Source organism: Gekko japonicus, unplaced genomic scaffold (genome assembly GCF_001447785.1).
Source record: "Gekko japonicus isolate JY-2015 unplaced genomic scaffold, Gekko_japonicus_V1.1 scaffold2905, whole genome shotgun sequence".
NCBI lineage: Eukaryota > Metazoa > Chordata > Lepidosauria > Squamata > Gekkonidae > Gekko > Gekko japonicus.
In genome coordinates this window covers 92,115-107,959 of record NW_015164284.1, presented here as the reverse complement: position 1 = coordinate 107,959, position 15,845 = coordinate 92,115, and the positions used below count along the sequence as shown (strand labels likewise).

Here is a 15,845-nt window from a genome sequence, read left to right as displayed (position 1 = left end):
AAAGCTGCTTATCAATAAGTCAGACCATTGGTCTGTTACGGGCGGTGTTGTCTACTCTAAGTGGTAGTGGCTCTCCAGGGTCTCAGGTGAAGGTCTACTACCTGACCGTTTTAAAGAAGACATGCCGGAAACTGAATCTGGGACTTGCTGCAGGCAAAGCCAATTCTCTACCACTGAGCCGTGGCCCCTCCACATTCAACAAAGCTCCCCTTAGAATACGCAGAGAGACAGTTAGGAAAGCCACAAAACATTTCTGTGCTTCTGCATTCATTTCCCTTCCCCAGGCTAAAAGTAAAGGTAAAGGTTTCCCTTGCTCGAAAGCCAGTCGAATGCGACTCGAGGGGCGCAGTGCTCATCTCTGTTTCCAAGCCAAAGAGCCAGCGCTGTCCGAAGACGTTTCCGTGGTCACGTCGCTGGCATGACTAGATGCCAAGCTACATGGAATGCTGTTACCTTCCCACCGAAGCGGTACCTATTTATCTACTTGCAGTTTACTTGCTTTCGAACTGTGAGGCTGGCAGGAGCTGGGACCAGAGATGGGCGTTCACTCCATCTTGTGGCAATCGGGTCTTGAACTGCTGAACTATCATCCTTCCGGTCTGCAGTTCAGCATCTTAACCCCTGGAGTCACCACAGCCCCTGTAGCCCAGGCTAGCCCTCACCGAACCTCGGAAGCTAAGCAGGTTCAGCCCTGGTTGGTCCTTGGATGGGAGACCACCAAGGAAGTCCAGGGTAGATATGCAGAGGCAGGCAATGGCAAACCACCTCCGAACTCTATTGCCTTGAAAAAACCCTACAGGGTCACCATAAGTCAACTGTGACTAATGGGACTTTCCATCACCAAAGTCATAGAACTTGCTAGCAATGTTCCCTCTAAGCTGTGGAGTCTTGAGAGCAAAAATTCTACTTTGTGAGCTACTGGCATTAAAGTTGTAAGTGAGCGATTTGGCTACTGCATAAATCAGTTTGCTCTGGAGCCATCCTTCCTGAGCCAAGACAAAAATCTGTGAGCTGGAGGCTAAAAAACTGTGAGCTAGCTCACACTAACTGAGCTTAGAGGGAACACTGCTTGCTAGCCTTTCAGAAAGGATGGCTGCTTCCAAAGGGCACACTACCAGCTTGAAAACAGAAAGAGTCCAGGAATGTTGGAACAATCACAAGTTGAAAGACGCTGAAGATCAAATAGTGGTGGTCATTTTCAGGGCTGATCCAATCACTGGGCAGCATGTTGAGGCCTCTGCTTAGTTGGCTGCATTTGCAAAGGACTGGCTGCCAGGTTTACTGCCCATTTCGGGATGGGGAAGACACAGTTCCCTAGGAGGCACGCTCTCCGACTCACTTCCAGTGTGAACTAGAAAGGATGAGACAACCCAGTTAGCTTCCCCTAGACAACTGCACTTGTCCTTCCTTCCCACTTCTCCAAGAAGTCATCCAACGGCCAGTCAAGTAGCAAACAAGATGGCTGTTCAGCCATCTACTCCGCAATGAACAGAAATAGAACTAAAGAAAGGCACAGACCCAGACTGGGAAACGGGAAGTGTGTGTGCGGGAAGAAGGGCGGAAAAATGAGCAGTGGAGTGAGAAAGGGACATGGCTGATTCCGTTTCCCCGCACTGACCGTTCCCAAAAAAGGGCAAGGCCCAGGCTTATTCAAACCCTGAGATCTTTAAGCTCAGTTCTTCAAACAGGTTTGATCCCAGTCGAGAAAATTCTGCTTGCTAGTCCAGAAACAAGTCTGTAACTGTGCAGAAACTTCTGCCTTGAAGCAAATTAAAAAAAAAAAATGTTCACGAAAGAAAGCAAAGATTGTGCCACGTTTCACTTTGACGCAGGCGTTCTGGCACCGAGGGGGCCACATTCCTTACTGAACACAGCCTATGTGGCAAAAAGTAATAATTTATTAATTTAAAAAAAGCAACTTTGATACATAAAATTATTTAAAAAGCAGTTAATTCCCCCCCCCCTTTGCTTTCTGTGACCAACTTGCCGAGCATTCGGTTGTTTTTAAAAACGAAATCCTTGAGGAGGTTATATTTTTTGGGGGGGGGAAAGTCACTGTGGCTCAGTCATCCTTTTTGTCCGAGGCGCCCGAATTGTCGTCTTCGCTGTTCTGAGGGTAGATTTTATTCTTTGGGCCTGAGATCTTTTTCGAGATTGGAGTTTTTGGAGGGGGTGTGTTGTCGTTAACTTCCGACTGCATCTCCACTTGGCATCGCTGTAGCTCAAGGTAGGTGGTAAATAGCTTGGCGTATTCGGGGTGTTTGAGGGCAAAGTCTTTGAACTCCTCTGGAATTTTTAAAAACAACAACAACAACAACCAAAGTTATTTTTTAAACACTGTGCAAAGCGTATGCCAGAAACACAGTAAAACAAATTACAAGTTTGGTCCGCTTTGGTTTCAGGGAACTGACTTCTCGTGGGTACCCTAAGGAACTCTGGGAGTTCTACGGTGAAAATGAAGGAATCGACCCAACTCTTTTAAAAACTTACCCTTCCCCAAGATGAAGAAAGATGATGAAGAGATGGAGATGAAGAAAGAAGAGATTGGATTTATACCCCACCCTTGACTACCCGAAGGAGTGTCAGAGCGGCTTACAATCTCCTTTCCCTTCCTCTCCCCACAACAGACACCTTGTGAGGTAGGTAGGGCTGAGAGAGGCTCTTTCGAGGACTGCTCTTGAAAGAACAGCTCTGAGAGAACTTATGACTGATCCAAGATCACGCTAGCAGCTGCATGAGGAGGAGGAGGAGTGGGGAATCATGTGTGGACTCAGATTAGAGTCCACATTCCTAACCACTACACCAAACTGGCATACATGTTCTCCCCCCCGTTTTGCCTTCACAAGAACTCTGTAAAGTGGGTCAGACTGAAAGTGACTAGCCCAAGGCTCATGGCTGATGGGCTGGATTTAAACCCATCCTGGTCTACAATCCAAACTCTGAAATACCACCATTGTCCTCATGCTGTCGTGCAGGAAGCCATGACAGCTCAACAAAGTTGCACTCACCATAAGAGAGCTTATTAGTCTTGTCAGCATCTATTTCCTTAAAGAGCTTAGAGACATCGAGGTCAGGAAGTCCAAGGGATGACTGTACGACAGAGGCAAATTCATTTTCTGTTATAACACCGTCATCGTCAAGGTCAAAGAGCTGGAAAAAGAATGAGATGGAATAAAACTGTGATGTAGGCCAGCCAGGACAGTAAATGGCCCAAGAGAGCTTCATGGCTCAATCCAAGTCCTAGTTTGACACTCTCAAGAGCTACGCCATTCTGGCTCATATGCAGTCTTGGCATATTTACACCCCAGTCAAAGTGTGTTTTTCCTCTTTGACATTCCAAGGAGTCTCACTGCTTGTCATTAAAAGCACCTGTACAAATTACCATTTTTTTAAAACAAATCTCATTATAATGAATATGTGTTACTGTATAGAACTCAGGTACAACATCAGAGGCCATTTAGAAACAAGAATAATTTTTTATTCAGTACAGAGCTTAACAAAGCTTAACACAGACTACCAAAGTTTACCAAAATAACAAGCCTAAGGTGATTTGCCTTAACTACACAGTAAAAGATACATATTTACCAAGTCTAAACTCCTGTGCCTAAACTGACCACAAGCTACCATTAAGCGTAAAGTGTGCAGCTCTGAGTGAGTTGCTAATGTGTTAAATTCCAGATATAAGATGAGAGTTTGAACCTCTAATCTCAGGTTTGGGGGGGGAACTAATGTAGAGGTTCTGGTGGCATATTGTTCTGAAACCAGAGAGGGTTTAATGTACTGCAAAAGTACAGGATTACCTCTCACCCCTGGACTGGCTTGAGGGGCTTAATCCTGTACAGTTACAAAGTGAGTTCTAGAAATAAAAGTGCCCCCTCCCTCCAAAAAGACTGACACCTAGTGAAGCCGAGCGAGAGAATAATATTATGCTGGACATTACAAAAGGAGGAGGAGATTGGATTTATACCTCGCCCTTCAGTTGGAGTCTCAGAGTGGCTTACAAACTCCTTCCCCTCCCCTCCCCACAACAGACACCCTTTGAGGTAGGTGGGGCTGAGAGAGCTTTTTTGAGGACTGCTCTTGAGATAACAGCTCTGAGAGAACTTGTGAATGATCCAAGGTTGCACCAGCAGCTGCACGTGGAGGAGTGGGGAATCAAACGTGGTCCTCCCAGATTAGAGTCTGCACAATTAACCACTACACCACACTGGGTCTCTGGACCAGGGAGAGGATGTGACGGTGTGAGTTGCCACACATGAATCTGTCTCACCCATGAATCTGTGTCAGTATTGTCTGCTCGGAGTGGCAGCATCTCTGCAGGGCCTCAGCAGGAGAAAGCCCATTCACCACAACACTTGAAACCCTTGACCTGGTGATGCTGGGGACTAACCCTGGGACCTTCTCCATGCAAAGGAGATGCTCCATCACTGAACACATGCAATTTTAAGCCACGACCAATAATGTGCAATTCTGCTCTGGGGAGCACCCAGAAATATTACACTAGCTCTTGATTCTTTTCACATAAGCATCTGCTCTTCGATCTGGGACTTCTGGGAGCCCGTTTGGTGCAGTGGTTAAGAGTGGTGGACTCTAATCTGGAGAACTGGGTTCGATTCCCCACTCTTCCATGTGAAGCCAGCTGGGTGACTGTGGGCCAGTCACAGTTCTTTCAGAGCTCTCTCAGCCCCTAAAAACTAGTCTGGCTCATCACTAGCACAACACTAAGAGACAGAACTTGCGGCTGCCGGATAATCCTAGGATCTCCTGGCTATTCTACATTAATTCCGGAAATTCAGGCTGTAGGTAGGCAATGCAAGAGTTAAGGGAAGCTGATCGGAGAAGACAGCACTGCTCTGACAGGAGATTGTTACTTTAGCTCGGCTGTGGACAGGCCACATGCTTACCTTAAAGGCCATGTAAATAGTTTCTTCTGTGTTGGCAGGATTGCATAAAACAGACAAACCGATCACATATTCCCTGAAGTCTATGGTGCCATCTCCATTCTAAAAGGAAGGAAAAGGCAGCCATTGATTAACCCGGGAGCAGGATGGTGGTCTTCTTGGGAACATTTTGCTTTTCTAAGTGCAAAAGGAAGCCCCCCTTTTAAAAGGCACATTCAAGAATGGGCTCTCCGACCCACATCCCATACGGCACAGTCCAGGAACAGCTGCACCACGTGATCCCCCCATTCTGTTCTTATTTCTTTGCTCAACTCATTTGTTTGAGAGGGAGAGGGAGCCAGGTGGTGACATTTGGGCATTTTTGACCACAGCCAAGAGAAGGCCTCTCTGGAGACTAGATCTGAAGACCTGGGCCATGGTATCTGACGAAGGAAGCATTGACTCCTGGTCTCTACAGTTCTAGGTAACGGTTTCCCTTGCTCGAAAGCCAGTCGAATCCGACTCTAGGGACACAGTGCTCATCTCCGTTTCCAAGCTGAAGATCCAGCGCTGTCCAAGACATTTCCGCCATCATGTGGCCAGCATGACTAGATGCCAGGGCACACGGAACGGCTCGCATGATGGAAAGCCTAGAGAGATCTTCTCGGCGTGAAGAAAAAAGCCTGTAATGGGCCGTCCGGACAGGCGATGGCAGTGTGGCGCTACAACTCAAGGAGTCTGGAGAAAAGCTGACGCCATCAAACTCGGCCGAGGAAAAACGCCGTTCCGGATCACGTCTCATCTGCATCTGAACGAAACCCTCGTCGGCTGTGAATGTGTGCAATTAAGATGTATATATGTTGTCCTCCCTTACCCCACAAAGCATTGTTAGTCCCTCGTGAAAAATGAGTAACTGTAAATCGCTCAGAGCCAGCAAACTCTGCAGGACTGAGTGATCAATAAATTGAAAGATTATTATTATTATTATTATTACCTTCCCACTGAAGCGGTACCTATTTATCTACTTGCAACTTCTTGCTTTCAAACTGCTAGGTTGGCAGGAGCTGGGACCAGAGATTGGAGCTCACTCCGTCATGCGGCACTCAGGTCTCGAACTGCTGAGCTACCGACCTTCCGGCCTGCAGCTCAGCCTCTTAACCCCCTGAGCCACCGCAGCCCCCTTCTCTAAGGTGCTACTGGACTCGACTCTAACAGTCCTCCAAAGAGTGACATCATTGAAGTACAGGTGCGTCCAAACTCTCAATGGCCCTTTCACGTGAATGCAACAAAGTGAAAATTCCACCACCGTGACTTTGATTGTTAGTTTGGATTCCTGCACCATTCAATGGAGAAGGGAAACCGGAATGTTCAGGGATGCTCATATCCTATTTGACACCCGCAAAGAGGGAGCCAGATTTCTGACAGTTTGTCAATCCATTTGTGGCTGCCCCTTCTTAACAGGGCAACTGGCTTTTCATGCACACACGAGTTCTATCCCACCCGTCCCCACTGTGCCGCTGCTCCACTTGGCAAGTAGTTGTTCCAACAGATAGTTAAATTCGTCACAAATCATACAAATCAATCATAGATGCTGCAAAAAACCCAACTACTATTTCTACCACCATTCCGTGCCTGGCTGCCATGAATATCACTAAGAACTACTTTAAACTACGACTTTACACAGGGAGTGATTAGAATGTGGAATTCGCTGCCAGAGGATGTGTGATGGCCACCAAAATAAATAGCTTTCAAAGGGGATTAGGTAGATTCATAGAGGATAAGTCTATCAATGGCTACTAGCCCTGGTGACTGAGGGGAACCTCCACATTCAGAGGCACTAAAACTCTGAATCCCAGAGCCTGGAGTCAACACCAGGGGAAGGTCTCAGCCCAGGTGGGGCTTTGGGGATCTCTGCCCCCTTTCTTAAAGGCACAGCCCCACAAGAATTTCTCCTGTAAATGCCTTTTTCAGTCATTTAAAAATATTTTTAAAGGCATGCACCCCTTTAAGCAGAGTGGGGTGCTGTATTTGACTAATTCCGGCACTGAACAAGGGGGTTGGAGTAGGTGACCTCTAGGATCCCTTCTAACTCTGTGTCAAGAAACTGGTCTCCTTGAAGAGAGTTTTTCTGCCTAAGCGTTACCTTTCTTGACTCTAGAAGTCATCACCCCCACCTGCCGGCTTGTCATCAGAGCTGTTGCTTAGGCTGGCAGAAGTGATTAACTTGCAGCAGCTGACAACGGTCATCTAAAGTGGTTGACCGCTTGCAGTTTAGAGATCTATCCTGGTAACAGCTTTCTATTGACTAAATGGTTAAGAACACCTATGTAGAATAGACAGCTTGAGAAGACTCAGAGAGAGAAGAGACTGCCTTGAAGCTCTCTTCAACTTCCACCCTGCTGCTATGCTTCCAGAGACTCTGCTCATCAGGAATGTCAGTTGAGATGCCAGAGCTACGGACCTGATAGCAAAAGTAGTGAATAGAATAACCAGCTAGGTTTTTTGTTTTGTTTTGCATTCCTCGCTGAACTGTATACATTCTTTCCCCATCTATGTGTTGTTTGTCCTTTGTTTTTGTAAGTAAAATTTTATGTGTTTTTATACAAAATGGAGTGAGTTTACTGGCCAAACCCAGATAAGTATTTCCAGTGCCACACCTATCATCTACCAGAAAAGTTATTCTCCCCCCCCCCCACTTCTCAGCTTGCTGTTGTCACACTCTGAGGCTAAGATTTTCAGAAGCCTCTATGCTTTGATTTTAAAAATGCTTGATTCCACAGTAGCTGAATCATAATCCTCAGAATTCTGGCTTTTCTTTCTGCACTGAGAACTTCAGCCCCACCAGAAAAGAAAATGCCACACAAGTCACAAAATCCTGGCTTACAGAGGATCTAGTTAGCCACTGTGTGAGATCAGAACCACTGCTCTGATCCAGCAGGACTCTTGTGATGGGGGGTTTTCAGACCGCAGCCACCTTCTGTGTTTTCACACGTGTTGTGCCGCTTCTGATGACCGTGCTGTCAGTGAAATCCATTCAGACTTGAGTTCCATCTGTTCATTGTTGTTGTTTTTTGTGGGGGGTTTCTTTGCACATGCCTTGAAGTGCTGGAGCATTCCAGCAGCCTGGTTCACTCTGCCTTCTTTACATGAGAGTAGCCCCATTTACTCTTGTGTAAAGCACAGTAGCTGATGCACAAAAGAAAATTTATGGGCACCTTTATTGGCCTTGGTATTGAAGAGGATGACATGATCTCGGCTCAGGCTGGGGAGAGAGGCAGAGACCAGACCAGAGAGAGGGGGGGAGATATGAGAGAGTTCTGGGTTGTTTATGAAGCTGTTTGAACACAAGAAAAAAAACATGCACGTTTACATTGGGTGATGCAAGTGGATTTTTAATGTAATGGGAAAGACCCCCTGATGTTCTTAACTACGCAAAATGTTTGGATCAGCCTCAGTTGTGCACACGGGCAATTTGGAAAAAAAAGACACCTAATGTAAACCTGTTTGGCAGATGTTAGAGTCATTCAGGGTGTGGTCAGATGGCGTGCCAGGAGCAGTGTAAATTGCTCCGGTCCGATGCGCTTTTTTTTAACCTGGAAGAATCGCGATCACACTCACCTCCTTGTTCCGGATCGCTGCGCAGCCACATCACTCTCCGCCGTCCACACAGGTTTTTTCCCTCTCAGTTTGGGCATGCGCACGGGCGGCCATCTTTAGAATCGAAATTTTCGCGCGTGCACAGAACAGCGATTTTCCCTTCAACCCAACTGCCGTGACGCTTCCCTTTAAACGTTAAAGGAACACTTCCCTTTATACTTTTACCCCGAAACCACTTTTACCTCCCTGAGATCCTGAACTCGTCCATACAGCAAAACTAGGCACCGTTTAAACTTTGGTTTTATTAACGCCGGGGCGAAGCTCCACCCAAGCGCATATCGCCGACGCTTAAAATTTTTTTTAAAAAAAGCGGGCGAAAAGCGGAAGCCTTGGGCAGCTTTTGAGTGGGGAACAGGAAGTGGCTCTACACCGGTGGAGGAGTGCTCACATAGGGGGAAAATACGGCTAGAACCAGAGCAGCGGGAAAACACCACTTGGGGACCTGGTAGCAAAACACTCCGGTTTAAAGGGGGTTGGGGATGGGAGGCAGATGTTGGCCGTGTGATCGCACGTAAATAGTCCGTTTCTAACCGACATGTATACCGGCTCAAATGGCCCGTCTGAACGTGCCCTCAGTGTGCAACACAGTGCTGGTGCATTGATAGATTTCTGACTGTCACAGTCAAAAAGTGAAGTCTGGCTACCAAACTTGTTCAATATGAAACTCACAGCATTCCTAGAAATGCAGATTCTGAAAAACAGGGATCTGTCAGAAGATGGGGTGGTCCCAGAGGTCATTTCAGGGGGAATCGCAGGACGTTTCCTCAGCTGTGGCGAGTGAGATCCTACAGCTACCGCCTCAGTGGTGTTCCAGCCCCCTATGCATTGCCAGGGAGCATGGATTTGCACTCTTACAACCTAGCTGTAGTTATTCAAGCACAGTCACTCCAAAAGTGAAACCTACAACAATAAGAAAGCAGACAAGGGCGTTGCTGTGCTGGGTGGGGGAGATGAGCCATGAAAATAGGTGGATTCAAACAAAAAGAGATAAGGGGAATGGATTTGCCAAGACTGCATGACTCATCCTCTGCACATTCCATTCCGCTCATGCACAAAATTTTTTGTGTAGGGTCTGAAAAAGCAAACTGAAGAACCTCCTTCAAAGCTATAATTAGAAAAAAATGTAGAAGAAGAGATTGGATTTATAGCCTGCCCTTCACTACCCAAAGGAGTCTCAGAGCGGCTTACCATCTCCTTTCACTTCCCCTCCCTACAACAGACACCCTGTGAGGGAGGTGGGGCTGAGAGAGCTCTTTCGAGGACTGCCCTTGAGAGAACAGCTCTGAAAGAACTTGTGACTGACCCAAGGTCACACCAGCAGCTGAATGTGGAGGAGCGGGGAATCAAGCCCGGTTCTCCCAGAATAGAGTTCGCGCTCTTAACCATTACACCAAACTGGCTCTCTTGTGGGCCGCCACTGGAGAGAAAAGTGGAGAATACATGTAGAGAAGAAAATAAAATAAATCGACAGAACTGGCTAATAGTCTGTACCTGAAAACTGAACAGACTTGGGGACTCGGGGAGTGGAGGATAAAAGAAATAATGAAGACACTGGAAGGAAAAGACAGGACGCCTGACTTTCAAGCTGAAAATCAGCATATCGAGAAGAAAAGTTCTTTGCAAACTGTGCTAGTTTACAGAAGGTGTTCTACCCCCCCCAATAGGAACTGCAGTCTGACTTGTTGCCTCCAGCGCCCTCCTAACCCTGTCCTGCAATGTTTGTGATTTCCGAGATACAGCATTGCCTTCCCACTCCCTGCTACAAAAGAACTCCACGAACCACCACAAGCCTTGCACTGATAATGATCCAGGTTTATTCTCTTTTTCACTGAGGTCCTCCTTGCTCAGTCAAACATACCTATTGTGCCAGCGCCCGCTTAAGATTCAAACCCATCCCCGGGCAAAATAATGCAGTTACTAATCAAACGCATTGTGCAAGCGAAGCCCGGCTTTGTCTGTTTGACCCCCCTCCCCAAAAAAGCCCTCCATACCCAGAGAGTATTCATGCAATCGCGTACAACACTCAAAAGGCAGACGTTCCACGCCCAGAAATCTGCCCGAGTAACATTTTCAACATGCTTTTGGCAATTGCTCCGACACATAGCACCGTGCACGCACAAGAAATCTGTACTGGCATGTAACATGGTACAGTTGTTTCTAAACTAGGCGCTGGTGAGCTGTACCATTCCAAAGGAACATCTAACAAAATAATTTTGCCTGAAGTAGGACAGCCAGATTCGAGTCCGGGAGCACTTTAGAGACCAACAAGATTCCCACGGTATAAGCTTTCGAGAGTCACAGGTCACTTGGACCCAATGCTCCCTCTAAGCTGTGGAATCTTGTGAGCAGAAATTCTACTTGGTGAGCCACAGCCATTGAATTTGTGAGCAGGCAATTTGGCTACTACATACATTAGTTTGCTCTGGAGCCATCCTTCCTGAGCTGAGACAAAACTGTGTGAGCCGGAGGTTAAAAAACTGTGAGCTAGCTCACACTAACTCAGCTTAGAGGGAACACTGCTTAGACCTATTTGTATCCGGTGGAGTCTGAGCTTTGACTCTTGAAATCTGGAAATCTGGTTGGTCTTGAAGGTGCTGTTGGACTCAAAGCTGGCTCTTCCAGCAAAACAGGATATATTACAGAGGGGGGGGGAGAGACTAAAACGAGCGCTCCCCCTTCCCCGAGTTAAACTAAAAGGGACTGGCCCAGGAGGCACTAACTATTTAGCCCAAAGATGCCGCCTGCAGTTCACACCTGCCCCGAACATCCTGTATTCTGCAACGCCAGCCGTGCAGCTTCAAGAATACATGGTCAGCTGCAGCCAGTCTTCAATGTTCATCTGGACCTTCCCATCTCCACGCCTGTCCAGGGCCTTGAAGGCCCGGAACATGCCGTCCAGGCGCACCAGGCAGCCGATGAAGCTGTTGAAATCCATGCTGCCATCTTCCTCGTCGGTGTACCGGCGTACGATCAGGGCGTGCAGCTGCTCGTGCAGGCGGAACCCCGCGGCTTTGAAAGCGGCCGGCAGGCGAGGCCTCTCAATGGCCCCCGATGTGTCCGAGCGGTACTGCTTGTAGACGCACTGCCACTTCTTGATGTTGTTCCACAGGTACTTGAACTGCTCGAAGCCCAGCTTGCCCGTCGTGTCACTGTCCATGACGGCCACCATGCTTCGGCACGTGTCCAGGCTAAACCCCGCGCTCTTCAGGTCTTGGTGCCGGGCCACCACCTTGTTCAGGATGTTCCTCAGCTCCGTGGGGCACACCTCCATGTCGTCGCCAGCCAGCTGAGCAAAGAGGCGGCGGAACTGGCGGACCTCCTCGCTCTCGCTGGCCTCCACGTTGGCGTAATGGCTCCGGGCCTCCGGAGGCGGCTCGGGGGTATACTGAGCTGCCGCCTCGCTGATTATGTTCACGAGGCCGCCGACAAACCCGGCAAGGTTCCCTCCTTTGTTGCCGCCTGAACCCCCTGCCAAGAGGCTTCCGAGGCCTCTGACCAGGGCCCCTCCGGCACCACCACCACCGCTGCTGCTGCCACCGCCGCTGCTGCTGCTGCCACCACCACCACCTCCTCCAGTGGCGGCCTTTAGCAAAGCCTCAGCGAGGAACATGGTGAGGGTGCCGAGAGATTGTTGAAGCAAGCAGAAAGCTCTGTACCTTTCAAAGTCTCCAAGGGTGTCTGAGCAGAGCAGAGCAGGGTGTGAGCTTCCAAAGCCACATATCCGCCAGGGCAATTAAAATTCACCTGCCCATACACGTCTTGCACAGCTGGAATCCACAGCGGGTGAAAGACCACGCCTGTTGCTAACTGTGAGAGAAAAACTCATTCTCCGTGTTGTGTTCCTGCAGCTGTAATGTTTCTTGGCTGCCTCGTTTGGTCCTGCCTTTTGGTGGAGGTGGGAACTGCCATCACGTCGCAGCCAATTTATGGCAACCTCTGGGGGTTTTCCATGGCAAGAGATGTTCAGAGGTGGTTTGCCACTGCCGGCCCCCACGTGACGACCCTGCACTTCCTTGGTGGTCTCCTGTCCAAATACTAAGCAGAGCCGATCTCGTTTAGCTTCTGAAATTTGATGAGACTGGGCTTGCCTGAGCAATCCAGGTGAGGATACAGACAAACAGAGGTGGCTTGCAGGTAACAGCAACCCTGGACTTCCTTGGTGGTCTCCCATTTACGTACTAACCAGGGCCGACCCTGCTTAGCTTCCAAGATCTGATGAAATCGGGCTGCCCTGGGCCACCCAGGTCAAAGCAGGGATGAACAGAGGTGGTTTGCCATTGGCTGCATAGCAGCCCTGACTTCCTGGGTGGTCTCCCATCCAAGTACTAGCCAGGGCCGACCCTGCTTAGCTTCCGAGATCTGACAAGATTGGGCTAGACTGGGTCATCAAAGGTCAGGGCATATCAGGCCTCTAGTTAGGGTTTTGTGGCTTGTGGGGCATTTTTCCCCCCTGGTGGGGCTGAAGTTCTCAGTGCAGAAAGAAAAGCCAGAGTTCTGAGGATTATGACTCAGCTACTGTGGAATCGAGCCTTTTAAAAACAAAGCACACAGGCTTCTGCGGATCTTAGCCCCAGGGAGTGACAATAGAAGGCTGAGAAAGGGGCGGGGGCGGGGGGGAAGAGGGAGAATAAATTTTCTGGTAGATGGTAGGTGTGGCCCTGGAAATACTCATCTGGGTCTGGCCGGTAAACTCAGTCCGACTTGTATGAAAAACACAGAAAACTTTACCAGGATAGATCTCTAAATTGCAAAGTGGTCAACCACTTCAGATGACAGTTCTCAGCTGCTGCAAGTTAATCACTTCGGCCAGCCTAAGCAACAGCTCTGATGACAAGCCAGCAGGTGGGGGTGATGACTTCTAGAGTCAAGAAAAGTAACACTTAGGCAGAAAAACTATCTTCAAGGAGACCAGTTCCTTGACGCAGAGTTAGAAGGGATCCTAGAGGTCACCTACTGCAACCCCCTTGCTCAGTGCCGGAATTAGTCAAATACAGCACCCCACTCTGCTTAAAGGAGCACACGTCTTTAAAAAATGTTTTAAAATGACTGGAAAAAAGCATTTACAGGAGAAATTCTTGTGGAGCCGTGCCTTTAAGAAAGGGGGCAGAGCCCCCCCAAAGGCCCACCATAGCTACGGGCCTGGGGCATAGCCCTTTGTTTGGGGCTCTTCAGTGTTGAAGTGTTCCAGTAATAACGTGGAAAGGAAGTAATACAGGGGCATTCTCAAGTTACTGGTGGGCACTTCCAAACCGGAAAAGTACATTTCAACTTTTCAGTCCCCTCTTGGGGTTACTTCTCCATTTCTGTCATTTCTTAGGAAACAACGATCAGTTAAGTGCCTCATTTTAATCCATTCGCGCACTGCATAACCCTATCAACATGTAAATGGTGCTGGGAAGTGCCACCAAGTCTCATCCAATTTACCCTGAACCTGTACGGTTTTCAAGGGACGAGACGTTCAGGGGTGGTTTGCCACTGCCTGACTCTGCACAGCAACCGTGGCCCTCCTTGGTGGTCTCCCATCCAAATACTAACCAGGACCGACCCTGCTTAGCTTCCAAGATGTGACGAGATCAGGCTAGCCGGGGCCATCCAGGCCAGGGCCCTGCCTTTTGGCCCATCCCTTATTCACCTCGCAAGGTGTGACCTTTTCCGTCAGCCAGGCGCCTGATTTTCGGACTGATATTTTATTAAGCTTAGCTTTGCAGAATCATCTTTTCAGTTTCACGTGGAGGAGGGGAGTGGGGAAGAAGCCTTACCCTGTCAAAGAGTGTAAACAGTTCCTCGAGGACGTCGGAAACGGGCAGTTTCAAGTGGCTGGCAAACTCATCGATTCGGATCCTGCCCCCTTTCGAGGCGCTCGCGATCGCCGCAAACTGATCCAGCTGATCTCGGATATTGCCCCAGTTGAGACTATCGGGGAAAGAGAAGCCCGAGGTGAGTGGCTGCTGCACTGCACGGCCTTAAGCATTAGTCGAAAGTCAACGTGCTTTTAGGTTCCGCTGATGGTAAAGCCAGATCGTGTTTCCCTCACGCAGACCAGAAACTTGCTCTGTGTTATCTAGATACAGGCTGCGGTCACACACATGAAGTGATCCACTTCCAATCCACTTTCAGTGCACTCTACAACTGGATCGTGGGTGATTGTGCATCTAGCATTTGGTCCACGTTTTCTCAACCGGGAGGAAAAAGTGCAGCTCAAAACCACATCCAAACACCTCGGGGCAACGCTATACTGACTGCAGAGTCACCCCCGAATGGCCACAAAACGGCCATAATGCAGAAGGTGCAATTAAATCTGATGTTCAAAGAACTTGGAAGTGGCATGGAGCGTGGACGCTGCCATCAAACCCAATAACCAAGGGAAGTGAAACCAGCAAGGAATGCAGAGGGGATTTTATGTTCCAACGCGGGTTTCGTAAAACAACGGAGGGGAAAGCCAATGCAGAATCAGCCTGTGTGAACTGGCAAAATCCAGTTGGAAAGTGCATTGAAAGTGAATTATTTAGTGTGTGTGATCGCAGTCACAGTCTCTCAGCTATCAAAGCCTGTGGGAGGTACCACGAGATCCACATTTTTACTCCAATCATACACGCCATGAACATGACCTTAGTCATCTCTGTGGGAAACCAGGAAAAGCTTCCTTTTCCTCCCTCAAAGTTTACACTCAGGCTCAGTTCTGACAGGGGTGAGAAACCTCTGTCTGGGTTGGACAACTGCAGACTACAAGAATAGTTCACATAACTGAAAGAAATACTACACATTCAGAAGGCTAGCACATTAGGAAAACATTCTCCATGGCATGCTAGTTTTCCATAGGCAGGGGTTAACATTCCCTATGAGGAAAGGTTAAGGCACTTAGGGCTCTTTAGCTTGGAGAAACGACGACTGAGGGGTGACATGACTGAGGTTTATAAGATTATGCATGGGAAAGAGCAGGTAGAGAAAGAGGTACTTTTCTCCCTTTCTCACAATACAAGAACTCGTGGGCACTCCATGAAATTGCTGAGCGGTCGGGTTAGAACGGATAAAAGGAAGTACTTCTTCACCCAAAGAGTGATTAACACTTGGAATTCACTGCCACAGGAAGTGGTGGCAGCTACAAGCATGGACGGCTTCAAAAGGGAATTAGATAAGCATATGGAGCAGAGGTCCATCAGTGGCTATTAGCCACAAGGTATAGATAGGGACTCTGGGACAAGTGATGCTCTGTCATCTTGGTGCTTGGGGGGGTCAACGGTGGGAGGGCTTCTAATGTCCTGGCCCCACTGGTGGACCTCCTGATGGCACTGGTATTTCTGGCCACTG

At 48.5% G+C, this 15,845-nt stretch overlaps 2 protein-coding genes across 3 annotated transcripts in view; both read right to left on the bottom strand.

The window, feature by feature from the left end:
• Positions 1-1,853: 1,853 nt before the first annotated feature.
• LPCAT2 (lysophosphatidylcholine acyltransferase 2) overlaps positions 1,854-15,845 on the bottom strand; it is a 53,290-nt gene continuing 39,298 nt past the window's right edge. For both annotated transcript variants that reach the window (XM_015408773.1, XM_015408774.1), the window contains 4 exons: positions 14,297-14,450; positions 4,905-5,003; positions 3,009-3,150; positions 1,854-2,286 (listed from right to left, as the gene is read on the bottom strand). In XM_015408773.1, the coding sequence (XP_015264259.1) occupies positions 2,063-2,286; positions 3,009-3,150; positions 4,905-5,003; positions 14,297-14,450 (619 nt within the window). In that variant the 3' untranslated portion in view covers positions 1,854-2,062. The remainder of the gene's footprint in view (positions 2,287-3,008; positions 3,151-4,904; positions 5,004-14,296; positions 14,451-15,845) is intronic.
• Positions 11,009-12,201, bottom strand: LOC107108343 (calpain small subunit 1-like). The gene is made up of 2 exons (XM_015408770.1): positions 12,118-12,201; positions 11,009-12,072 (listed from the first exon to the last, which is right to left on the bottom strand). Exons 1-2 carry the CDS (start codon positions 12,145-12,147, stop codon positions 11,335-11,337), a joined length of 768 nt encoding a protein of 255 aa, XP_015264256.1. The 5' UTR covers positions 12,148-12,201; the 3' UTR covers positions 11,009-11,334.

Excerpts from the sequence above, each read along its gene's own strand:
- LOC107108343 (XM_015408770.1), bottom strand. The coding sequence starts at position 12,147 with ATGTTCCTCGCTGAGGCTTTGCTAAAGGCC. Across the intron at positions 12,073-12,117 it reads CTGAGGCTTTGCTAAAGGCC|GGCAGCAGCAGCGGTGGTGG; the intron begins GCCACTGGAGGA and ends AGCAGCGGCGGT.